This window comes from Zeus faber (assembly GCF_960531495.2).
Source record: "Zeus faber genome assembly, chromosome: 21".
NCBI classification, from domain to species: domain Eukaryota; kingdom Metazoa; phylum Chordata; class Actinopteri; order Zeiformes; family Zeidae; genus Zeus; species Zeus faber.
The window spans coordinates 18,615,697-18,641,685 of NC_137208.1; the positions used below are offsets into that span (position 1 = coordinate 18,615,697).

At 44.7% G+C, this 25,989-nt stretch overlaps 2 protein-coding genes across 3 annotated transcripts in view; both read left to right on the plus strand.

The window, feature by feature from the left end:
• The window catches only part of LOC307246263 (FYVE, RhoGEF and PH domain-containing protein 6-like), a 22,465-nt gene extending 2,086 nt beyond the window's left edge, over nucleotides 1-20,379 (plus strand). Inside the window, exons 2-21 of one of the 2 annotated variants that reach the window (XM_080022143.1) lie at nucleotides 1-1,491; nucleotides 4,302-4,416; nucleotides 5,232-5,299; nucleotides 5,406-5,436; nucleotides 7,922-8,073; nucleotides 8,186-8,342; nucleotides 8,857-8,944; nucleotides 10,885-10,935; nucleotides 11,010-11,068; nucleotides 11,154-11,225; nucleotides 11,342-11,410; nucleotides 11,528-11,611; nucleotides 12,171-12,250; nucleotides 12,365-12,467; nucleotides 15,269-15,412; nucleotides 15,502-15,604; nucleotides 16,873-16,970; nucleotides 17,797-17,925; nucleotides 18,671-18,819; nucleotides 18,931-20,379. The exon at nucleotides 1-1,491 is cut by the window's left edge and continues 628 nt beyond it. In XM_080022143.1, coding sequence (XP_079878269.1) covers nucleotides 1-1,491; nucleotides 4,302-4,416; nucleotides 5,232-5,299; nucleotides 5,406-5,436; nucleotides 7,922-8,073; nucleotides 8,186-8,342; nucleotides 8,857-8,944; nucleotides 10,885-10,935; nucleotides 11,010-11,068; nucleotides 11,154-11,225; nucleotides 11,342-11,410; nucleotides 11,528-11,611; nucleotides 12,171-12,250; nucleotides 12,365-12,467; nucleotides 15,269-15,412; nucleotides 15,502-15,604; nucleotides 16,873-16,970; nucleotides 17,797-17,925; nucleotides 18,671-18,819; nucleotides 18,931-18,973 — 3,286 coding nt within the window. In that variant the 3' untranslated portion in view covers nucleotides 18,974-20,379. The remainder of the gene's footprint in view (nucleotides 1,492-4,301; nucleotides 4,417-5,231; nucleotides 5,300-5,405; nucleotides 5,437-7,921; nucleotides 8,074-8,185; nucleotides 8,343-8,856; nucleotides 8,945-10,884; nucleotides 10,936-11,009; nucleotides 11,069-11,153; nucleotides 11,226-11,341; nucleotides 11,411-11,527; nucleotides 11,612-12,170; nucleotides 12,251-12,364; nucleotides 12,468-15,268; nucleotides 15,413-15,501; nucleotides 15,605-16,872; nucleotides 16,971-17,796; nucleotides 17,926-18,670; nucleotides 18,820-18,930) is intronic. The other variant, XM_080022144.1, reaches the window with a different exon arrangement.
• A 2,058-nt stretch (nucleotides 20,380-22,437) lies between these two features.
• On the plus strand, nucleotides 22,438-25,057 carry ndufa12 (NADH:ubiquinone oxidoreductase subunit A12). The gene is made up of 4 exons (XM_080022145.1): nucleotides 22,438-22,586; nucleotides 23,421-23,506; nucleotides 23,629-23,716; nucleotides 24,778-25,057. Exons 1-4 carry the CDS (start codon nucleotides 22,498-22,500, stop codon nucleotides 24,956-24,958), a joined length of 444 nt encoding a protein of 147 aa, XP_079878271.1. The 5' UTR covers nucleotides 22,438-22,497; the 3' UTR covers nucleotides 24,959-25,057.
• Nucleotides 25,058-25,989: the final 932 nt, after the last annotated feature.

Genomic DNA, 25,989 nt, shown 5'->3' on the forward strand with positions numbered 1-25,989 from the left:
TGCTTTGGGACCGTCCGTAGAGGTCGCTAAAGCGGATTTACATACGGAGGTTCCAGACACGGACACGGGCCAGGAGGTCTCTAAAACGTCCAGCGTCACTCCTCCTCCTTCCCCCACTGCCTCTCTCGCTAGCCGCCGGCCACATTCCCAAACGTGTCCTGGTCAGACGGATTCCTCTCCGATAGAGAGCGACGAGCTCGACGACTCTCTCTCGCTCGTTATCAGCAAAGTGCCTTCTATTCGGGACTTACCGTGTCTACAGGTCCCGGCCCCCCCCAGTAAGCCCCTGCCGATCCCCCACCCGCGTAAAGCCAAGAAGCCGGCCCTGGTTAGGCAGGATGGCTTGGAGGGAAGCGCCCAGGAGTGGGTGAAGGAGGAGCAAACGCCGGGGCCAGACGTGGGAGACGTCCAGGGGACGCCGAGTCTAGCCGGTCTGTCTCTCAGATTGGGAGGAGACGAGCTGAAACCCGCTGCTAGTGAAAAGCCTCTTCCCCAACAAGGACTAAGTGTGGAAGATGTCGATCCGGACGCCCCTGTACCCCCGCCACGGCAAACCTCCCTCTCCCTGCGACTCCACAGAACGCTCCACGCACCCCACGCCCCCCCCTCCCTCAACAGAAGCATCCCCCACTCCCTAGACCTGCTCGCCCACCCGGGGCAAGACGCAATGAGCCACGGCGGCAAGAGCGAGGACGGCGGGGCGGAGGACGGCGATGACGAGGAGGACGGCTACGGAGACTTTGAGCGCTACCCGATCACGCACAGCCTCCCCAAGCAGATCAAGCTGGGCTGCCACCCGCACCTAGGCGGTGGGAGGAAAGCCCTTTCCGCGGAGGGCCGTGGGTCTCCGCGGGCGCCACCCAGGAAGCCCCAGAGATACAGTCTGCCGGCACTTCCGCCACCTTCTCTCACCCCGCCTGCGCCTCCGCACGCCAGCACCCCTATGAGGGAGCTCCCGGCGCCGCCCCAGGAGAAGATGGCCTGGCGCTTCCCCAGGCCCTGCGTCACCTTCTTCAGCCGGCAAATACCCACCCGGAGCAGCGTGCCCCCGCAGGGCAGAGCCCCGCCGCCGCTCGGGGGCAAGCAGAGGGCGCAGTCCTTCTCAGCAGCCGACCTGGCGATCCGTGCAGAAACCCAGAAGAGGAGCCTCTCTTTCCGGAAGCTGCTGGAACTAAGGCTCTCCGTCAAGATGCTGCCAAAGATCTTGGCCAAGGGAGGGCAGTCGCTGGACTGCACCGGCACGGCGGAGTCTAACGGGGGTGACAAAACCCCCGGGCAGCTGAGCAGCAGTGCAACGGAGGCAGACAGCAGCGGCGATGGGTCGGTGGAGTATGAGAACGTTCCGCTGTATGAAGAGATACCGGAGTACATGAACCTGCCGTTCCACAGCGCACGCCTGGGCTGGTCACATGACGGTGACCTGCACTCGGACTCGGACATCTACGAGGTGCAGGATCCCTATCAACAATGCCAGGACAGCGAATATGAGAGGTAGGGCGTGCTGTTGACAATGATCAGTGGTTGGTGTTTGTAACTTTCTTTCCCTTTGGAGTCTGTAACACTGTAAGTACACTTTTCCCTTTGGGCTTGGATAGTTTTGTTTGTGTGGCTATAATGACCCATCTAGGGCTGTTATGATGGATAATCCAAAAGATCCAATTAGCATATCCCGAGAAGACGCAAAACCACATCTGCCTTGTGACGATCCTTGAGAAGAAGATTTACTGGTCCATGGAAAAACCGAGATTTCATTGTGTAGAACAATGTCAATGTCACGGCGTGGCGTTTGTAAGCGAGACAGTGTGGTAGAAGAAGAAAACCAGGGAGACGTCGGCCAAGGCCTGGCCTTGTTACTCAATCTAAAGCAATCTTATTTCCCTGTAATTTAAGGTATCCCGTAACCACAGTGTGGGAACCATTGTGTGCAAGTAACGCACTACCGAGAGTTCCATTAGCATTGGCTTAATGTCTTAACCTGAGTGTAAAAATCCGCCTCTGAGCTCGCGGAATAGAATGTGAATAGAGCATTGATGTGCGGCAGGTTGGACTGTTTTCCTGTGGGTTATTTTCAGTGGCCGGGGCAGGAAATGTCTTAGAATCGCAGAAACGCCACACAGCATTCTGGAACAGGGAAAATAAACCTCCGGCAACCACTGGGCTCCGCTCCTCCTCGCTCCCGCCCTCGCATAGCGTCCAGCCTCGTTCTGACCGTGTCGCTGTATTTCGTTTGTGACTCTGTGGGGAAATTGGGGAACAATCTCTTCAAAAGAACGGACGGTGAAAAGCGGCGCGTCGGTCCGTCGGAATGCGCAGCTCACCGCACTCAGCCTGGCTCCCCCGTCGTCACGCGGGTCTTTTTTTTGGTCATTGCCCTTCCTTTGTGATACCAGAAGCAGGCTATCGCTTGTCCTGCCCAGAGGCGGTGGCCATAATGGTTTGCACGGTTCCTATTTTTATCCAACCAGTCGGGCCCCGAAAGCAACGAGGCCAAGGCCAAGTTAGGTCGTCTCTAGGTAAGCCCGATGTGACGGCAAGCGAACCAATGCACAAGGTCTTCTCACGTCTTAAATTCCTCCTGTTATGCAAAGTAGGTTTCTTGGGTGGCTCTAGGTGTGTGTGTGTGTGTGTGTGTGTGTGTGTGTGTGTGTGTGTGTGTGTGTGTGTGTGTGTGTGTGTGTGTGTGTGTGTGTGTGTGTGTGTGTGTGTGTGTGTGTGTGTGTGTGTGTGTGTGTGTGACCAATATTAAATGTGAGTGAATTTGTAGTGTTTCCCAGGCATCTGAGCCTGTTAAGTTTATGTAACCAGCCTCAGGCAGTAAACAAGTGGCGCTCTGTGTCTGACCCAGTGTGTTGGAATGCTCGTCTGAAGAGAAAGGAATAGTGAGAACTAGGATGGATGGATAAAGTGGTGTGTGTGTGTGTGTGTGTGTGTGTGTGTGTGTGTGTGTGTGTGTGTGTGTGTGTGTGTGTGTGTGTGTGTGTGTGTGTGTGTGTGTGTGTGTGTGTGTGTGTGTGTGTGTGTGTGTGTCATTCAGTTTTTAGGTAAAGGATAAACTATCCACAGGGGCATGCCGGGAAAACGAAGTCGGCAGAGAATTGTAAGAAGGGCTGACAAGAGGGGAAACTGGCTCTTTTATGGCTTTGCCACCTTAATTAGTGCACGTACTAGGTTTTGGATTCTGACCCAGCACAGTTTCGCAGGACTCGGAGCAACCTCAAACATCAAGACACCGAAATTGAGTGCTCGACATCGAAATTCAATGGTTTTATGCCATTGAGCCAATTTCATCGATACTATTTAAGGTTGAAAGATTTGGTGTCATTCAATGCCAAAGTAGTTCATGTCTTTAGTCTTTATCACTGAGACAGAAATACAACTAAAAAGTTTGTTGAGTAAAAGGGATTTTTTTTTTGTTTGTTTTGTTTTATGTTTTCATTTGAAAAGCGGCGTGCTACATACGTCTAAGTCCCTATACTTAGTGTCAGAACATGACATTTAATTTTGGAAAAAGTATTGTTTTGTAACGAATGCAAAAGTCAAGGCACTGGTAACAACAATTGTTTCCATTTTCTTTTCAACGATGCCCCATCCACTCCCAAATCCCGAATCATTTGCATCTAGTTGCATTCAAGCTAAAAGCCTAGGAGGCACTACATCCAAACATTAGCACCGCACAAACGCACCTTGCTACTTGGCTGGTCTGTATGAGCACCCAGGGGCGCTTGACGAGAAAGACAGATACAGTTCTTTGCCTTGATTTACTTCCATTATAACACGTCTCTCTGAAGTACTCGATTCCGATTGGTCAATAGCGGCAATAGGCGGTCAGTTATTTCTGAATAATTAGCCGTTGCCACAGGCAACCACTTCTCTGCTCCAAGACCCCTCCCTCGTTTAACGCAGTGCCAGCTGTGTTGTTGTGGACTATTTTCCTTAGTGGAAGCTCTAAAAGTAGGCACACCGTTTATGAAAATCAATTCGTGATAATCTATCTATGATCCAACCCTTCAGTGTGACTCTAGACCCCGATCACCCTCCGGGGAGTTATTTTGAAATAATTACTGGCTGGCTGCACGTTATCCCTTCCTTGTTTGGAGCACTATCAGTGGGCTGCCATGCCACATATTCTACGAATGTATTAAAATGCGGAAAATGGAAAATGCGTCTGTGACAAACTTCTCCCTCCGTGTCTGTCCGGACTAATCTTTCCAACCCTTGCCAGCCTTCCCTTTTTCCACACTTCCCACAAAAAGGCGACTCATCTCCTTCTCGTGGTCTTTATCTGTGCTCTCTCCGCTTAGTGGCTGGCTAATGCAAGACCGGGTCCATTCCGAGGAAGAGGAGGTGCACAGCTCCGACGACGAGGACAACAGCTCCACCTCCAGCAAGGAGCAGCCAGATGCGGCCGACAGACAGGTGAGTCTTTGAAGCAGTGTCGGAAATGTCGCCGCGGAGGGGATGGGAATGGGCTGCGTTTCCGTCCGCCGGGGTTGAGGAACAATCAACTAAAATTCGAAAGATCAGCAAAAGAAATCTCAAGGGTGTTTACAGCCCTAGTAAATATCCCATTCGGTCGCAGATTGACAAGTATCTGGTGGAAGAAAACCTGACTGTCACAGCACAGTAGAGGGGGAAACATCGGTCACTCTGCTGCTCGAGTTTTGGTGCGTGTATGTTTTTAAAGTTTATGCGCGTGTGAATCACTGTCCGGAACCTCCCGGATGCCTGTCTGGGGGGGGAAGGGGGGGATGCAAACACAGTTTAGTGTGGCCGTCAGGGTCAAGAATAGCTCTTCAAATGTCCGCAGCCTTTGTCACGTCCGACCCCCTCCTCTCATGACACGACCACCGGTGTTCCCTCTCAAACGTGCGAGGGGATCGCAGGCTCTGCCGGGAGCAGGAGGTCCTTTCAGTCAAGCAGGGCCAATGTCGCCATCCAAATTAAGACGGCCAGAGCCCGCCCCATTACCATTCCACAACGCACACACACACACACACACACACACAAAACACACACTATGTGCAAAGCTGCTGCTCTACTTTCCGCGACGGTCGCGCTCCTCCCCGTTGTTTCCCAGTTTTGCATGCTCTGAGGGTGGAGGGGCTTCATCATGGTGCTTTGCACGGACTGCGTGAGTGGATCCACGCGTCGCTTTGCTCACGTCGGTGCGAGCTGCGCCCTAAAATATCTCTCTCTCTCTCTCTCTCTCCCCCTCTCTGCGTTCCACTCAGCAGGACGACGAGATGAAGCGGAAGAAGGTGGTGCACATCGCCCAGGAAATCATGAGCTCCGAGAAAGTGTGAGTGGATTGGATTGAAGACGAACAATGCAAGACTAACACCCCGACCGCCAACCCCCTTCCCCCTTCCTCGTCTTACTGTTGTTATTGTCCTCTTCCTCGACAGGTTTGTGGATGTTTTGAAGCTTCTTCACATAGTAAGTGTCTCCTAAATCACTGTTTTTTTTGTTTTTTTTTCAACCACTGTGTGCCTCGAGAGCTCGCCAGGTGCGCTGTGGAAAAAATAAAAAATAGATAAAGAATGGAAATTCGTGCTTGTGTTGCAAGGTCAAAACTGGGTGGATCGGTGCCCGCCGGAATAGCAGCTCCGTCTTCATCAGGACGCGGTCAAGTTATAGGTGTCTGTGACGTTAACGCCGCGTTAACGGGGTAGTCGTGTGCCGTGGGATGATTTCGTTGTAAAAAGGGTTGCGGAAACACTTGATAAAAAATATTCTGCTTCTTTGATGATAATGGGGATGTCAGGTTGTGAGCAGGTGTGCGTGCGTGTGTGTTGAATGAAGTGCGGCCACCCTGACACAAACACCAATCGGGGCATTGACACTGTAGGAGAACAGCATTTTTTATAGGAGCAATCTTAATTAGGCTTGGCATTATGCCTCGGGTCGGTTCTGTAAAACCTCCAAATGGTCCCATCGTGTTCGGCTCCGAATTTTGGTGCCTGTGAAGACCTCTAGCCCAGAGAGTTTTCTCCACAGACGTTGCTTTTAGGGGCCTTTGATCTGGTGTGTGTGTGTGTGTGTGTGTGTGTGTGTGTGTGTGTGTGTGTGTGTGTGTGTGTGTGTGTGTGTGTGTGTGTGTGTGTGTGTGTGTGTGTGTGTGTGTGTGTGTGTGTGTGTGTGTGTGTGTGAACAAAAGGGAGGATATTGACATTAGCCTGCTGCTTGAACCCTCCCAGCTCATGTGTCACCAGTGAGCGGTCGTCTTTGTTCCGAGGAGGTGAACTGCACTTCTAAACGTTGGTTACTGTATGGATGTGTAACTTCCATACCTTACACATGTGTTCCACCTCTGTCCATCTCTTCTGTGTGAAGAGATGCATGGGTTCTTCTTAAGTCTGCACACTTACTTTGCACGTGCAATCCTAGTATGTGTTCAGAAAGTGGCTTGCTTTGAATTGCTTTGCTTTCAACTTAATTCTCCCCCTTCGGATTAATAGAGTACCTAGATCTGAGAGTTTGTGTAAGATCAACACTAAAATTGACATCTCCGTGTCAAGTATAAATGTGATTATTACGCGGCACTGTGGAATACTAGACTCTGATTGGTCAACGGCAGCGGTTATTTCCGAATAATGACTGCTGTCCGTTCATGGCGCTCCTTGTTCCATGCAGTGTTTAGCCAGTGTTTTTCTTTGCGGGAGCTCTTGAACCAGGGCACACTAGTATCTCCAGTTCTGCAAATTGTTATTGGTTCAAGCGAGCGTTGGTGTTTTATCTGGTGTTAAACCTGAACCGAAAGCCCATTGCTTTGTAGAGGGGAGCTTCTTGCGTCGTTGGGCTCAGGTGCGAGAGTTCAGGCAACCCGCGCCGAGGGTCGAGCACCCAGCTGTCTGGCCACCTCAGACGAGGCTTTTCAGTGAAGCCATCGCGGGATTAGCTCCCAGCGTTGTCCCAACTCCCTGGCGGCGGGGACTCATTCATAGAAAGAGGTCAGATGACATTCTTCAGCGTCCACGTCCAAGCAGCAGCTGCTTCCTCAGGCCGCCGAGCCTGAGCTAAGCCTGTGTGTGTGTGTGTGTGTGTGTGTGTGTGTGTGTGTGTGTGTGTGTGTGTGCGTGCGTGCGTGCGTGCGTGCGTGCGTGCGTGCGTGCGTGCGTGCGTGCGTGCGTGCGTGCGTGCGTGCGTGCGTGCGTGCGTGCGTGCGTGCGTGCGTGCGTGCGTGCGTGCGTGCGTGCGTGCGCGCGCACGCACGCAGGTGGTTGCATGGGTGATTGGGGGGGAAAAATTGCATGCGGTAAGGGTGGTGAGCCATCCATGGTTTCTTCTTGGTTCCCCTGTCTTCCAGCCCTCTGGAGTTCATTAGATTGAACTATTTTGCGGTCAGTGCCCACAACGTGAATGCTTTTTGGGGAATGGGGGTGGGCATGTGCTGGAAGAAGACGGGATTTTCGGGCCTTTTGTGTGTGTGTGTGTGTGTGTGTGTATGTGTGTGTGTGTGTGTGTGTGTGTCAGAACTTTGAGTCATATTGGCTTAAGCTGGTTTCCATGTATCTCAACTAGATATAGAGTGGGTGTGTGTGGGTGTGAGTGAGTGCATGTTAACATTTGCATCCTGCTTCGTCCCTCCACTTCCTTCCAGGTGGACGTGTGTCGGACAGAGCCAGGGTGCTGACTCAGCTGTGTGTGTGTGTGTGTGTGTGTGTGTGTGTGTGTGTGTGTGTGTGTGTGTGTGTGTGTGTGTGTGTGTGTGTGTGTGTGTGTGTGTGTGTGTGTGTGGGGGGGTTAGGTGGGTCTCATGTTTATGAGGTGACAAGCAGGTGTTCCAGCTGTAGTAATAGGTTTTTGTACATCACCCCACTCTGCCCAGTGACTTTGGGTAGCCTCCCCCGCTCCTTCAGTCCTTCCATCCTGTGTGATAGCCCCCTTTGTCGGACCGTTTAACCCTTTTTTGTCCCTGTAGGACTTCCGGGACGCGGTTGCTAAGGCGACGCGACAGAACGGGAAGCCGGTGGTGGAGGAGCGAATCCTGAGCCAGATCCTCTACTACCTCCCCCAGCTCTACCAGCTCAACAAAGACCTGCTGAGGGAGCTGGAGGACCGGGTGGCCCACTGGTACACACACACACACACACACACACACACACACACACACACACACGGACACATACTCCAAAGGTTGTTGCCTGTATTAAATTAACCATTGTCCTCTGTGGTTTCTTTGCAGGGCCAGTCACCAGCGCCTGTCGGACATCTTCGTCCAGAAGGGCCCATACCTGAAGATGTACTCCACCTACATCCGGCAGTTTGACAACAACGTGGCCCTGCTAGACGAGCAGTGCAGAAAGAACCCCGCTTTTACTGCGGTAGTCCGAGAGTTTGAGGTAAAAAAAAAACAAACAAAAAAAAAAAGATTTAACAGAGTTTCGCATCACAAAATATGTCAGGGAAAATGGGCGGCGACCGCAAATGGTTTGCTCAGCTGTACATTCACCATGTTCCACGAATGAGAGTTTAAAACTCCCTTCATATAGTGATTGCAAAGTGCGAACAAAAATAAAAATCCCCACAATTCACTTATTCTCAATGAGAATTTTTGATAATGAATATGGTGACATCCAGCATTAACGTTAATTACGCCATTAGTTCATATACATATTTACTTTTAGAGCAGTGCGACAACCGAAGGAAACAAATACATCATACAATTACCCCTTTGGATCCTTCCACGGTAGAAATACTGCGGCACAGCAAGGAAAACAGCGTCAGCAAATGTAGCAATAAAAATCGAAATGCATTTTGCTCGGATCACCTAGGTTTGTGGGTGTGTGTTTTGCAACATGAAGCCGTATGCTTTTTTTTTTTTTTTTTTGTTTCAAATTTCTGTTTTTGTCTCAGATGAGTCCAAGATGTGCCAGCCTGGCTCTGAAACATTACCTGCTGAAACCAGTCCAGAGGATCCCGCAGTACCAGCTGCTACTCACAGGTACACACTCACTCACTCACTCACTCACTCACTCACTCACTCACTCACTCACTCACTCACTCACTCACTCACTCACTCACTCACTCACTCACTCACTCACTCATTCACCCACCCACCCACCCACTCACTCACTCACTCGCTCTTTCTCCCACTAACCTCCCCTCAATCCGGGTCAACAATGGAATCAGCTACTTTTTCTTATTGGCAGCGTGTGAATGCTTGCTCAGCTGAATTGTGGTCTCTCAGTGGTTGTTCTTTTGCCAAGTTTTTGTTTTAGTGATATAGTGCCCCCTAGTGGACATCGTAGTGCAAGCGCAGAAACCAAAATTCGAGGTTCAAGTTGTTTATTTATCACATACTTATACATACGAGCATACATATATGCAGTGAAATGTCATTGCAACGCCCCCAGAGATTATGCACAATAAATACTAACTGACACAATAGCTAAACTAACTAACTTACTCAACTAACTACAAACTAACTGATTCCTAAAATGTCATTTAGTTAGTAAATAGAATAAAAAAAGGTAATATACTGAATGGGAATACAAAATATAGATAAAAGGAATACACTATTATGGTATATACAGATATGTGCAGTAAATTGTTATGTGAATAAAGTAAGAGTGTGTGTGGAGATGTACAGTATACAACAGTATTTGCACAGCAATACAGTAACACCGAACAGAACAGCAATACAGCACAGTATGCAGTAACCCAGTGCAGTGATACAGTATGCAGTGCAGTATGCTACATACGGTACAGTAGGGTAGTGGAGCCTATGTGTGTGACTCAGTGAGGACCCCTGGTGAGGTCAGGCGCTTGCCCGACAGCAGCAGCTGGAACAGTCCATTGTTGGGGTGATGAGGATCCTTCATGATCCTGCGGGCTCTGCTGCTACACCTCCTGGCGTATAAGTCCTGCCGGGGGGGGAGGGTAGTTCCAGTGGTATGTTGGGCTGAATGCGCCACCCCCTGCAGGGCCCACCTGCCCTGGGCAGTACAGTTCCCAAACCAGGCAGTGGTGTTGCCTGTCAGGATGCTCTCCACTGCTCCACAGTAGAAGGACTTGAGGATCTTCAACGAGACCCAGAATTTCTTCAGCTGCTTGAGGTTAAGACGCTGCCTCGCCTTTCTCACCAGAGTGTCTGTTTGTAAAGTCCATGTTAAATCCTCTGTGATGTGGACTCCCAGATACTTGAAGCTGCTCACCCTGTCGACAGAAGTACCATTAATCATCAACAGGGTGTGCATCCTGGGTTGTAATCCTCTCCTAAAGCCCACAATCAGCTCCTTAGTTTGCTGACGTTCAGGAGGAGGCTGTTGTCTTGGCACCAGAGTAACCTCCTCGCGGTAGGCCTTCTCGTCGTCGTCGTCGGTGACCAGGCCCACCACGACGGTGTCATCGGCAAACTTGATGATGGTGTTGGAGCTGGACCTGGCCACACAGTCATGTGTGTGTGAGGACGCAGCCCTGGGGGGATCCTGTGTTCAGAGTGAGGGTGCTGGACGTGTGCTTCCCCACCCTAACCACCTGGGGCTTGACTGTGAGGAAGTCCAGGATCCAGGCACACAGCGGAGTGTTCAAGACTCGACTGCATTGATGTTACCGTCCTTGTTGATTGTGTTGCCACTTACAATCTCCACCGGCCACTCTGAATCAGGGGATAAAATGTCCCAAAGTTGTTCTTTTTGGGGATTCTTTTTTTTTTTTTTTCCAAGAGTGCATCGCGGTCGTAGGAGATCACTGCCGATGAGTTTTTGACGCACATAGTAATTTAAAACGGGAAAAATCACTAAAATGTGCATAATCACACGGAGCGTTTGCGCAGGCCACTACAGGGGGCGGCACCAAGCAGCAAGCTCCAGCAGGTTGCAATGATTTATCCTATCCACATAACCAACACTTGTCCTGTCCGCCTTTCTCCCATTTTGTTAGATTATCTGAAAAACCTGCCAGAGGACTCTGAGGACTATAAAGACACACAAGGTGAGGATAGAGTGTGTAAATTGTAACTTTTACGGTCGTTAAATTGTATTAAAACGTCTCTACAACCCACACAGCCGCCCTGGGCATTGTGAAGGAAGTGGCTAACCACGCCAATGACATCATGAAACAAGGGGTGAGTAATCCTTACCGATTAACCGTGGTGATGTACACCAGCCTTTATTCTCCTACGGTTTGTCATCGCATCCCATATTCTTCAGGACAACTTCCAGAAGCTGATGCAGATCCAGTACAGTCTGAACGGCCACCAGGAGATCGTCCAGCCAGGCAGGGTACGGCGCCGCCACACAGGGGCTCCGTCCCTTCTTTCATTGTCTTAAAGCCCGGTTGATTAAAATGCATAAATCACGTGACTTCACCAGTGACGACTCTGTCCCCCTGCGTTCAGGTGTTTCTGAAGGAGGGCACGCTGATGAAGCTGTCCAGGAAAGTGATGCAGCCGCGCATGTTCTTCCTGGTAAGTGGTTCGACTCAGGGCCGACTGGGTCTCACGAGATCTCTGTGGTGGTTTTTTGTTTTTTTTTGTTTGTTTTTTTTTACTTTGTTAATCTTCTCTCGGTCTTTGCTTCTCCAGTTCAATGATGTCCTCATGTACACCACCCCCGTTCAATCTGGCCAGTATAAACTCAACAGTATGCTGTCTCTGGCTGGGATGAAGGTGAGAAGGGACCCGACACCATCACAATGTGGCGTAGTGGCTCCGCTGTTCTCAGCAATGTACATATTTCTGTTGATCTGTGGTTACACTGTGCATACTGTAATAGTCTAGTAAATACGTACTAAGAATTCATATTTATAATACCCATAACAAAAAATTATCCTGTGCGAAAAAATGCATTTTGTATGTATATTTATTATATATGACTTTCTATATTTTTTAATTATGTTGCCTATTTCTATATTTTTGACCATTTGTATTTATTTTTTACTTCACTTTTTATTGAGTTACATTTTATTTTATTATATATTATTATTATAAAATATTATTATTATTAACTATAATTAAATATAATAATTACTGATGGCATTATTATTATTATTATTTTCCTTTTTTTCAGACTGTTAAGCTTTTTTTCTCTAATGCCGATTGTTTGTGGAGAAACGCACTAAACCTTACCAGAACAAATTGCTAGTATAGTGTATGTCGATGTCCCTGCCGAATAAAACTGAGTCTGATTCTGGTTGCTGTTGCTTTGGGTTGTGTGTGTGTGTTACAGGTCAGTAAGCCCAGCCAAGAGGCCTATCAGAACGAGTTGAACATCGAAAGTGTGGAACGCTCCTTCATCCTGTCGGGCAGGTCTGCAGTGCTATGAATCCTACAGCACGTCGGTGACGGCTCATGAGACGGATTTAACCGGTCGGTACGACTCCTATTGGTTTCAAAGAACTCCGATGTGCTTTGTGCCCCCAGCTCGGCCAGAGAAAGAGACGAGTGGCTGGAAGCCATCGCCAAGGCTATAGACGACTACACCAAGAAGAAGATCACATTCATATCCAGCCGTAGTCAGGAGGAGGTAACGCCTAACCTTTCCACGGTGTGTCTGTTGGGTCTCAATGTTAAAAGTCCAACTGTGAGAATGTGATTTGTCTTTTTTACTGAGCTTTTGTCAAACTAGCTACACCATCATGGTGCCAGACCAAAGGAAATAAAGGGTCCCCCAGCCAAGTAAATGAAACGGCAGCTTTATATGCGTAGGCGCCAGTCGAAACCATTTAGCTACGGACACTGGGTTGCTCCAAGACAACCCTCTGCTTCCCCCGTCCTCTGCTGCCACTTGGTGGAGTCCCAACTGGAAACACCTCGGCAGAGCAGGCCTGCCAACCTGCATGCATTTTGTGTACCAGCCATGGTTAAAATACACAGGAGCGAAATGCCAGCTGAAACTATGCAAAAAGAAAAAAAAAGAATATATATATATATATATATATATATATATATATATATATATATATATATATATATATATATATATATATATACACGACCTTGTATTCGTGGTTCTGTAAGCCCTCTCCTCTCACTCACTCAACATCCACTGATACACAACGGTACTTTATTATCCACCAGGGCGTAATGCTGCAATGCTGAGGTAAAATGAGGTGGGGGAGTAATAATCAAGCACAAAAATGTGACCGTTACATAAAACGTGAGCTGCACCGATCGATCGGCCGGTTTTCAGCTTGATCGGCCATGACCGGTGGCCGGGCCGATCAGTGTCAGATATATCCCATTCTATGCCGGTGGAATTTATATGCTCCATACCGTGCTCATGTAGTCGTACACGTAAAAATGCTCCGTTACGCAAACCTGATACCAATGTAATATAACGTAGTTGACGCTCAAAAAAGAGAGCGGAGAAAAATGAAAATGTCGGCTGTTTAGAGGTACTTCAAGGTCAACAAATAAGATTAGATCAATTATTTATCCAATCACCTGACACTATTCCAAAATTGTGCACTGCGTTTCTATCGATGTCACTGCAGCAGAGCGTCTGCTCTGGTTGTTCCTAGTGCACAAGCGCCGCTCGTGATGAAAAGTTTGACACTTTTTTGAGACTCGATTCTTGACGAGTTATTCAGTAAAACAAGTCATTCAATTTGATTCAAATGGTTCAATGCACGGTGAGCAAAGGACGACTTCCAGTGACTAAGAGTGAGAAGAGTGTCATTTATTATTGATCTTTTTTTATTTTATTTTTTTCTTTTGCAATGATTGCAATTTATTTTGGAATGCAAGAACCATATGAATATAATATAAATGTATATTTGCACTTAAAGTGAAGGAAACTTTCATTTGAAGTTTGTACTGGACATTACCATGTTAGTTATATGTGGTGTCATACCAAAATTCATTGAGAATTACAGGTTGAATTTTACTGAAACCTGGTGACAGTCTATTTTATTGGAACTCAGTGACAGTTTCATGTTCTATTATTGTTCCACAGTGAATAATGAACAATAATAAACACACAGTGTCAAAATCAGCAATCTCACTATAGTAGTAACTGAAAATTGCAGCGTAGTCTGTATGTGCAGCTGTCCAATCACATGAGAGTGATCAGATCATGTGATGTATTTGTTATCGACGTACAGCAGATATACACAATGAGACACAACGATAAGAAGATTTGATTTCTCCGATTACGAATATAAACTTAAAATGATTGGACGACATTGTTAAAAGTTATTTAATAGTCAATGTTTTATTATCAACATACAATTGAATGAAATTCTGAATCGCCCCAAATCAGAAATAGGAGTCAGCCAAGAAAATTGCAATCGGTGCATCTCTAGTTGGTAAACATGTTCAGTAACTTTACGAGGTGAGTCAAGGGGTATTTCCTAATGAGATCAATTTCTGTATATATAGCCGTAGTAGCTCGCATACGATGTGATGAGCCTCGTTACGAGACGGCTTCAGTGTCAATAACTGATGGAGTCATTTAGCTGCAGTAACTCAAACGCCACAGAGACTCTATTACACTATTGTGGTCCTCTAAATATTTTCCCAAGGTCGACAGGTCTGGGAGAGTAGGAGGCTTTCATCTCCCCTGGTTCACGAGGGAGCGGACCTCAGAGGAAACAATGGTTAGCAGATGAGGAAATTTGAGAATATTTCAAATAAACTGGATGATTCTAACACTTGAACAAAAACCACAAATAAAGCAAAGTATAAAATTATTGCATCCAATCAACTTAATGAAATAAACTGAAGCATAAGACCGCTCACCCAATTTATGAGGGAGTGAGTACAGCTCCCTCAGAGTGTCTCTGAGAATCCTGGTAGGGCTGGGCCATCTGCTGCCTGATTTGATGACTATAAAGAGTTTGACGAAATTGCCTGCCATGAGCAATTTGTGCTCTTAACAATTTTTAGTAAATGACCACAGGCCTTTTGGAAAGGTCAGCAACATTCCAATTCTCCTCTGCAAACTCAGTAAATGGGCTTCCCTGGTTGCCCATTTCTCTCACTGAATAAATACATTTGTTGTAGGACATACCGCTAAAAGATGCATCAGATCACTCTAAAGGTGTAAATATCTGGGATATACACACAAAAAAAAAAAAGTGTACGCAATTAAAATATTGCAGAAACCTGAAAAATGAACTGTTAGACAATAAAATAAAATTAAAAGAAATATGGCAGAATAAAGGAAAGTAACCCAGAAATTTTGAAAAAAAAAAACACGAGGCAGTAGAGACCTGACCTTTTTTTAAAATGGAAAAATAAGTATATACACCATGACATCATTTGTGACCTATTTTTATTTGCAAATGGATCCAAATGACTCTCTGTCCTTTGAATTGAATTTAGGCTGACGGCCTCGTGGACAGCGGCGCCCCGTTGGGTTCCAAGGCTCCGATCTGGATCCCGGACCTGCGGGCCACCATGTGCATGATCTGCACCTGCGAGTTCACCCTCACCTGGAGGAGGCATCACTGCCGAGCCTGTGGCAAGGTCCACACCGCTCTAACCCCACCCGCCTCACGTGATGCCACCCGAGCCTCTTCTCCTGATATGTTACATACATTCTGTTCCACATGCAGGTGGTGTGCCAGGCGTGTTCCTCCAATAAGTATTATCTGGAGTACCTGAAGAACCAGCCGGCGCGGGTGTGCGACCACTGCTTTGTCAAGCTGCAAGAGAATAGTAAGAGGCGTTTTCAGTTTAACATGAGGCGTTTTCAACAGTGTATGTTACTTGATGCAGGGTTCCTACTGGCTCCTTGAGGTGCTTGGATTTCGTTCTCAGAAATATAAATTACTGGAATAGCAGCCCCTTTTGTGCTGAAGTGCTTGAAAAGTCCTTGGAAAAAAACATGGTTTTGTTATTCAAAACGTAATATAAATTTTCCAGAATTGCCAGGGAAGTGTACATTTAATCCAGCATGGTTAGAAATAGACACTTATAATAGTAGATGACAGTGCGTGCGTGCGTGCGTGCGTGCGTGCGTGCGTGCGTGCGTGCGTGCGTGCGTGCGTGAGTGCGTGCGTGCGTGCGTGCGTGCGTGCGTGCGTGCGTGCGTGCGTGCGTGCGTGCGTGCGTGCGTGCGTGCGTGCGTGCGTGCGTGCGTGCGTGCGCAATGCTCCGGCTGCGTTGCAATGACATTTCAATGCATATATGTATGAACGTACCTATATGTGTTCGTATATATACTATATATTGTATGTATATACGTATATACAGGTACTCCTCACTTATTGACCTGTTTAACGATGTTCGGAGCTCTCCAACCAGTCTGTTTTGTATGTTGCGTACAATACCACAGCGTCTCAGCATCAAGCATCTCATCGCACATCACCCTTTATACACTATATACACTATATATACTGTATACACTATATATACTATATACACTATATATACTGTATACACTATATATACTATATATGCTATATACACTATATATGCTGTATACACTATGTATACTATATAGACTATATATACTGTATACACTGTATGCATCTCATCTCATCACCATTCTCAGTCTCGTTCCCGCAGTCTGTCAGTATTAACTACACTAGTGTTCACAATGGCCACGCCCCCTTACCGTGAAATAACACGGGTCCTAGCTTATTGACCAATTCGCTTAACGACCTGGTCCTAGGAATGGAACTTGGTCGTTAATTGAGGTGTGTGTGTGTGTGTGTGTGTGTGTGTGTGTGTGTGTGTGTGTGTGTGTGTGTGTGTGTGTGTGTGTGTGTGTGTGTGTGTGTGTGTGTGTGTGTGTGAATAAAATAGACCATGAGAGGAATACTTTTATACATCAATTTAAAATAGTTCCAAAAAAAGTATCTGAAAGTCCTTGAATTTAATTTTAGAATGCCAGAATGAACCCTGTTGATAAATCATTAGCCTGTGGTCAAGCTAAGGTTGATCGTTTTATTTTACTTTTTGCCTTTTTCCGCTTTTTGCAGGTGACCGCTGTGCCTCGACATCAGTCTCTCCCATTGGGAAATCAGGAGCCTTTTCTTTTTCCAGAAAACAGAAGAAGATTCCTGCTGCACTAAAAGAGGTTTGGACACACTAATCCAGGGGTCTTCAACCTTTGACATAAAAAAAGAAGTGGCGGACCCCCTGCAGTGTCTTTGCGCACCGCCTAGAGGGCACGGCCCCTGCTGCACTAAAGGAAAGAGAAAAGGCTCTTTCAAACGTTCGTGTTGTAGCGATGTGTCTGTAGCATTTATTATAATAACATTGATTTATACAAAATACATACATTATAAATGGGGGCAATTTGAGAGTAATTTGTTGGATCGATCTATCTCAATGCTGTTAAGTTTTACTTTATTGCACTTTAAGACATTCATCTCTGTGATTGTTTCCTACCTAAGCTTCCTATATTCTTTTTATTGTTAGAAAATATTCCATTAAACCAACACTATGTAACTTTCTTTCCTTAAAATAACCACTTCAAAATAATTTTGATGGTACACTGACTTGTAATATGTAGAATAGCACCTCTTTTCTTTTTGCCTGTTAATTTTTTTTTTTAAATTTATATCTGCGTTCGTAACAAAGGCTGTTATTGAAACATGAGTGATAAGGTTCAAATTCGTCCGGTGAAAATAATTATTTTCGGACACCACACCCGAGTTTTACGACAGTGGTGTAAAAGTGGAATTGCACTCCGAAACTGTAGGGGCGCCAAATACCAAAACCTACATAGTGCTGCTTTTAACGCTATTTTTAAGAAACGCTTTCGCAAGCAGGACAGTTATTTTGGGAAAAAAAAGTTATGGTACATGTGCCAAAGCTCTTTTCTTTTGTGTGAGATGTATAGAAACAGTCTTGCTGTAGTTCTTGAAATGAGTAATCTATTGATTTTGATTTGTTTTTAGGTCTCTGCCAACACAGAGAACTCCTCCATGAGTGGCTACCTGAACAGGTCGAAGGGCAGCAAGAAGCAGTGGAAGAGGCTGTGGTTTGTCATCAAGAACAAAGTGCTGTACACCTATGCCGCCAGCGAGGTACGCACTGCTCCCTCACGTCGGTGAGAGCTGCGCGTCCCCTTAAATCGGGGGTCGGCAACCTCGTCGATGGCCTCAAAAAAATATTTGAGGCCTTCAACACGCCTTCAAACCTGTTTACATGAAATGATACATTTAAACTTGGAAAACAATCAAATAAAAAACTACATTTAAAATAAATGAATAAAATAATAAATAAATAATAAGTTTGCCGCGGTGCAACATGAAGCGTTTCATATTTAAACATTTGTTATTCGACTGTTGGTTAAAAATGTTGTAGTCTCAGAGTTGTTGCACCTTGAAATCTGCGTCATGTAACTTTGTAGATGGTTCCAAATACGGCACCGAAGTGAATCTATCGCTGTTTCTCCCTTGTGCCTTACGGACATAAATGAGAATATCCGTTGAATATCCGTAGAAATCATAGCGTTTTCCAGGAGACATTACTAAACGAGAGCACGGCAGTAGATGATTTAAAGGTCTCCGGAGGGAGAGTGGCAGCTCCCTACACACGGTGCGTTTGAGTCAAACTCGGAAAATGCGATAACGGCAAATGGTGTTAAAGATGTATCACGTTAAATTTGAGAGCCCACATATGAACATTTTCTTTATTTGGGATACATGTTTTTACGATACATATTTAAACTTTTATAGCCAGAAGAGCCAATGAGGAGGGGTCTGAAGAGACGCAGTTTGACGACCGCTGGTTTTTACTGAAGGCCTAACCAGCGTCTGTTCCCTTCAGGACGTAGCGGCGCTGGAGAGTCAACCCCTGCTGGGCTTCTTTCTGAGGGAAGAGAAGTACGGCCCCGCTCAGAAGCTGCAGTTCAAACTGTACCATAAAAATACCCTTTTCTACATCTTCAAAGCAGACGACATCCCCACCGCGCAAAGGTAATGGAGAATAAAGAGCTTTTCCATCCGTGTCCTAAAGGCTTTCACAGAAAAACTTTTTAGATAATCTGTCTGGGTTTTTTTGTTTCGTTGTTTTGAATTGGCTGTTAGATGGATCGAAGCCTTCCAGGAGGCCATGATCCTTGAAGAATGAAACCGCAGGCCCGACACCGCTTCTTACACGGACGAGGCGTGTTTCGTGCCCCAGTCGTGGGTCAAAGGTCAAGTCCAGATGGCACGTGTGTGGAAGTGTCGCTGAAAAGTCGTCGGGACCCCTCAGGGCGTCCTCTGAAAAACCTGAGAAAAGGCACAAAGACTGGAAAGTATTTAACTGGGAGCAATGAAGGAATCGCTATGAAGTGAAACTGAAAATGTCTGAATCATTTTTCTATTAACTCTCCGTACAAGCCAGGACATTTCAGTTGTAGGCATTTAAGTGCGTAGCTATTGCCGACTTTAACCGTGTCATGTTAAAATATTCAGGTCGTTTTTATAAGAGTCAAAATCACAAACTGTAAATTTGCTTCTTTTTTTTTTTTTTTTTTTTTTTGCCCACCACGGAAAGATGTTTTGTCTGAATCTATGCAAAGAACGTCTTTGGTTCCTTTTCACGTTTTTATTTTTTAATGATGAGTCAAGGTTGGATTTTACTGTGAAAAACAGGGTTTTTATAAAGAAAAACAAAATGAGTGTTCTACACTTGAGTAAATCTCTCTGGATTAGAGATTTCTTTTTTACTTGGGATGAAATACATTTTATTGTGGGTTTAACAATATACTGGTGAGAACTGGAAATTATAAAAAAAGAAGAAAAAAAAATCAGTGTAGATACTTTTTACTGCAGTCAAATGTTTTTGTTTGCCTGTACAGCCACATTGTAGGTGGAAGAACATTGCATTTTAGGTGGAAAACCAAGAGTTAATATTTATATGCAGTTGTACATTATATTTCTGTCTGGAAGTGGAGGGGCTGGGTTTATTTTTATTCACCACCATGGTTTTTAAAGCACGGGCTGCCACTTGTTTTGTAACTCAGATCTAATGGCAGGAGGGGTTTTTTAGGCTTTTTACTTTTCGTTTTTACTGGGCCCAATCTTGAGCAGTCACGATAAATCACATCATTCGAGGAGAAGTGTTTACAATGATATTCTTCCTTTGTGTTAAAAAAAAAATACACTGTGAAAATTTTACATGGATTGTATTTTTATGGATACCTTTCGAAGACGAGACTGTTATTTTGAATTCACATTTATGCAAAATGCGCCTTGCGTCTCCTTTCATATGAAATTAATTGAAACAGCCTGATTTACATCCAATGCGTAATCGTATCCAGCAATCTGACTCCATAGGGATGTCGTTTTAGGTGTGAAGCAGGCTTTATCGTTAGAAACCATTTCCTAATATGCCACATTGCAGCGGTTTGGCTTAATAGTTATACCATAGCATGGGGTCATAAAACAGCTGCCAAGGATTCATAGCTTCTATTTCTCCTAACTGTTAATTAACAATGACTGTTTTCTAAACCCCTCCACTCCACTCAGCTATAAAGGATAATTTGAAACTGTCAGGCAACAGTTTTTTAATAATAAAAAACATAGAAAATACTTGACATTGGCCTCTTGTATTTCATTCTGTTTTCGCTTGAACTTTTACTGCAGAAAGCGCTTGCGATAAACTAGACCTGGCAACCTGCAGGCATTTTGTGTGCCAACCACACAGTCCTAGGTCAAAATACACAGGTATGAGATGCCAGCTGAAATGACTCTTTTCTCGACTCTTTTGAGACTCGATTCTTGATGAGTCAGTCAGTAAAACGAGTCGTTCGATTTGATTCACTTGGTTTGATGCAAGGTGAGCAAATTAAGACTTCCAGTGCACGAGAGCGAGAAGAGTGTCATTTATTATTTATTATCTTTTATCTTTTTTTTTTTTTTTTTTGCAATAATTGCAATTTATTTTGGAATGCAAGTACCATATAAATATAATATAAATGTATATTTGCACTTAAAGTGAAGGAAACTTTCATTTGAAGTTTGAACTGGACATTACCATGTTAGTAATATGTTGTCATACTAAAACTCAGTGAGAGTTACAGGTTGAATTATACTGAAACCTGGTGACAGTCCATATTCTATTTTATTGGAACTCAGTGACAGTTTCATGTTCTATTATTGTTCCACAGTGAATAATGAACAATAATAAACACAATCATTCAAAATCAGCCATCTCAAGTTCAAGTTCAAGAGATTATTTGTCACATACATATACATACGTTCATACATATATGCAGTGAAATGTCATGACACCCGGTGATTACGCACAATAAGCTCTATAAATACTAAAAAATACCAAAATGTGCGTAATCGACACAAGGTGCACTATAGTAGTAACTGAAAATTGCAGCTGTGAGTGTGATCAGATCGCGTGATGTATTTGTCATCGACGTACAGCAGCTATACCCAATGAGACCGAATAATCAGAAGATTCGATTTCTCTGGTAACGGATACAAACTCAAAATGATCGGACAACATTGCTAAACGTTATTTGATAGTCAATGTTTTATGAAGACCATATCATTGAATGAAAATCGAAAAAAAAAAAGGAAAATGCAGGTCAAAAAAATCTGGAATAGGAATCGGCTAAGAAAATTGCAATCGGTGCATCTCTAGTTGGTAAACATGTCCAGTGACTTTACAAGGTGATGCATTTCAAAGGGCATATCCCGATGAGATTAATTTCTATATATAGTTAGCTGTAGTAGCTCGCATACGATGTGATGAGCCCCGTTACGAGGCGGCTTCAGTGTCAATAACTGATGGAGTCGTTGAGCTGCAGTAACTCAAATGCCACAGAGACTCTGTTACACTATTGTGGTCCTCTAAATATTTTCCCAATGTTGACAGGTCTATACATGCATATAAAAAAAAACCCCAATACAATCCAAACAATGTAATAAAATGTTGGACCATTAAAGAAAATCAAAAATGAATATAGCCGAGTTCAATTTGAGCTCCCGAGTCTCTCAACCTGTCGGCTTTTGTGACCTTTTAGATGCGAGCAAATGAAAACAGAAGTTTGTTTGTATGACTCCATAAAGTGGTGCGATTTTTATTTAAAAGCCATCACGGTGTCTTTTAAATAACATAATATTGCTTTTGAGGCTCTTATCAGATTTATCAGTTCTCAAAAGAAAAAAAGAAAAAGAAAAAAAAAAAATCAATCAGGGTTGCCAAGTTTGGCAACACTTTCAATTGTTCCGACCGCATGATTATTTCAACTGTTATTTTACAGAGAAGGTCATTTTCTGCGCCAATAACAACATCGGGAATATGAGATAGACTGACCCAAACAGACGTCTCAAGCTCAAGCTTCACCCTGAAAGTGAGAACCCCTAGTAATGAGGAGTAGTGATAATAAGCACAGTTCTCCATGTTTGTGCCGTTTTTTGGTGGTTAAAAGGATCGTGGTGTACCGTGGCAATATTTAATTGTGGGGAAATAATAATAATAATAATAATAATAATTTGTGCCGGGGCAGGAACAGAGGTTGAGGAACCACCAGGGTACGCACTCTTTTTGCGCCTCTGCGGAACGCATCCCACCGCAGGCCACGACCTGTGTTCCCAGTCGGACACTTGTCGCTGTAGAACCGTCCGCCGTCATAATACATCCGTCTAAAGATGGCGGAGTATGCCAACATCGTCCGAAGGGCTTTGGGACAGCTACGAGGTCACGGCGGAGTGCGTGGCTTTCTGGTGCAGTTTTTCAGGTTGGCCTTCTTTCATTTTTGTTGTTGTTATTTTCCAAGCGAAGTGTTATCGCTATCCGTGCGTGGAGTTCAATATAAAGGATATATTAGTAGCCGGTCTGATCAGCTCATATTTAGCAAAGATTTAACCAAGTGTTCCAGCTGTTCTAGCTGGGAGTGCGTTTGCTGATGATATGTATATACTGTATATATATTCACCTAGGGTGGACAAGAAATTCCCGCAGATGTTTTTCTGAAACGAATAAACTAATAAACCTGTGACGCATTGGGTATACCGGCCCACTGCCCATTCTTATTGCAGCCAGGCTCAAAAACGCACACGCTACGAGTAACATTACCATGCAAAAATTTGACTAGTTTGAGAAAATGAATTGTTTCAAATTCGTATGCTCCAATCGTCAATTTGATCTTCTTCAATAAGCAGACGTGTATAATATTATGATAGTGGCTTCAAATGAACAAATACAATTCATTAAACACAGTTATTTATATGACAATTAATCATCAACAAATACAGTTCCTGACGGGACGTCCATCGTGTACTTTGGAAATATCTATATAATTAATATTTACTTCTACCAACCATGAACAGAGCAGACAAACCAAACCAGAAATCCCACACACTCTTCTGGGTCCCTTCAACAGACACACAACCTTGCAAAAGAATGCCCTCCATCTTTGTTTATTCTAATTTCCGCCTCTCAGTAATGCCAGTGATCTCTCTTTTCCCGGGGTACTTGGTCAAATTCCCAGAGTCACGGCTTGTTGGCAACCCTACTACATCCCCTTATCTTAGGCTGTATTGCAGTTGAAATGTCACTTATTTGTTGACAGGGCCAACGATGTGAAAACCGGAACCCTTGTTGGTGTGGATAAGTATGGAAATAAGTACTATGAGGACAGCAAGAACTATTTCTTCGGTAAGTGACAATAAAACACTTCACCAAAAACTGTGTGAGTTGATGATGCCATCTTAGGAGGTCTGGAGCAGACACTGCATTGATGGGTATGCGCCATAATGTCTCATTTTGTCTATTGCCAGGACGGCACCGTTGGGTGCTATACACCACAGAGATGAATGGAAAGAACACTATGTGGGAGGTGGACGGCAGCATGGTGCCCGCTGAATGGTAGGAGGGGTTTGTTTGGAAGCTTACCTATCTAATGGGTGAAGCGTTTGAGCTGTTTACCGCCAAATGATTCTGGGTGAGAATTGATCATTCACAATTTTGAAGGAGTTCATCAGAGGAAAAAACAGTGGACGTGAAATGCATATTTCATAAGCCAAATGTCAGTGTCTGGCTGAAGCACTTACACTTCTCTGTAATTTTACAAGATGGACATCTGGAAAAATTCAACGGATATTCAAATTATGTAATGATATGTAATATGTTATAGTTCAGGCTATCTATAATTAATTAGAAGTAGCCCAAACTGCAAGTTTCTTACCAGGTCCTTGAGGTGCTTAAAGTGCTAGAAAAAAAATGCGATATTCACCCTGGTTTTGTTATTCAAAACATAATGTATTAAAACATTTTTTCAGGGGTTGCTTTTACAATATAGATGATGCCAGGGAAATGTAAATTGAATCCAGCATAGTTGGAAAGAGACACTAGAGAGATGATTGAGATGAATATTATCTATATAGATAATAGCTTATTATATACTAATATAAACAATAGACAATGAGTTGAGTCAAGTTGAAAATTCATTACAATTGTTTTGGTGATGTCCCTGAAAAATAAAAAGATGTGCTTAAACTTACTTGTGAACTCCTTGAATTTCTTTTTTTTTCTTTAGTACCAGAATGGACCCTGGTACAAGATGGAGATCTGAAAAGACAGAACAAATATTCAAATGAAGTAATAATATGTATTATGATATAGTGTGGGCTGTATGCAGGAAATTAATAGTAACCCTATCTGTCAGCTTAAAGTAAACAGACTGGCGAAAATAAGTTATCTGTATCAGGGATTCCCCAACACAAGAATTTAAAACCCAGAGAATATCTGAAGCGCGGCAGATATTGAGGAAAGGGTACTTGACTTTCTTTTTTTTTTTTTGTTTTCAGCACACAGAAGCATGTGGGGTTCCTCCGGAGAATGTCCATTATTTTCGAATGACGCCAAACTAGTGATCTAAGTCTCTGTAAAGGCTGAACTTCACCCCCTGCATCGTTTGATCTCTTCAGGCACTGCTGGCTGCACTGTATGACGGAACACCCCCCTACCACGCACCCCCCGGTGCCCAAGAAGTTCCTGGCTGAGACACACCAGTTGAACGTGAGCGGGACGTCCCAGCAGTACGTGCCCTTCTCCACCACGCGCCAGAAGATCTACGAGTGGGTTCCGCCCAAGGCTGGCACTCAGTGACCTAGCCTTTTCACCCCCCCCCCCCCCCACTGTAAATTATAACATCCCGCCTGCGGGTCAGCCTCCCTCTGAATAATAAAAGCTCTATTAGTACCAGGAGATTCTTGAGAAAGTGTTCTTTGTGCAAAACAAATAATTGTGTGTTATCAAGTTCAGTTCCAATGAAAGAGGCAAAACAGTCCTTGAGGTGCTTGAAGTTCTTGCATTAAAGTAGCCTTTCAAAGCCTTGAAAATAGCCCCTTTTGTGCTGAAGTGCTGATATTGCCCCTGGTTTTGTTATTTACATCATAATTTAAATCATTTTCCAGAAGCGATTTTACCACATTATGCCAGGGGAATGTAATGTAGTGCTGCGTGGTTGGAAATAGATGTTAGCAGCAGATCCTTTAAGTCCTGTAAGTTGCGAGGTGGGGCCCACATGGATCGGGCTTGTTGTTCCAGCACATCTCCGAGATGCTCGATCCGATTGAGATCTGGGGAATTTGGAGGCCGAGTCTAAAACCTGCTTGAACTCTGTCATGTTCCTAAAGCCATTCCTGAACAATGTTTTCAGTGTGGCAGGGTGCATTATCCTGCTGAAAGAGGCCACTGCCATCTGAGAATACGGTTGCTATGAAGGGGTGTTTTAGGAAGGTGGTACATGTCAAGGTAATATCTAACTATAAAGGAAGGAATCTGTCTGCCCCCCCCCATTTCTTTCTGTCTGTATGCATGTCCTTTTATTATTTTGACAACTGTTCATCCAATCTACTTCACACTTGGAAGGTGTATTGCTGGGGATGTGACCATGCATGGTCCAGTTCTGACGCTCACATTCCATTGTAGGCGCTTTCGAGGTCAGCATGGGAATTCTGGCCGGTCTGCAGCTACGCAAACCCATACACATCAAGCTGCAATGCACTGTGTATTCTGACACCTTTTTATTATAGCAGCATAACTTTTTCAGCGATTTGTGCTACAGTAGCTCTTCTGTAGTATCGACAAGACGGGCTCGACTTCGCTCCCCGCGCGCATCAATGAGCCTTGGGCGG

What these genes read in the sequence shown, in the direction of transcription:
- ndufa12 (XM_080022145.1), top strand. Translation starts at nt 22,498, where the DNA reads ATGGCGGAGTATGCCAACATCGTCCGAAGGGCTTTGGGACAGCTACGA. An exon ending in TTTCTGGTGCAGTTTTTCAG is followed by an intron (nt 22,587 to 23,420) that starts GTTGGCCTTCTT and finishes ATTTGTTGACAG; the next exon opens with GGCCAACGATGTGAAAACCG. An exon ending in CAGCAAGAACTATTTCTTCG is followed by an intron (nt 23,507 to 23,628) that starts GTAAGTGACAAT and finishes GTCTATTGCCAG; the next exon opens with GACGGCACCGTTGGGTGCTA.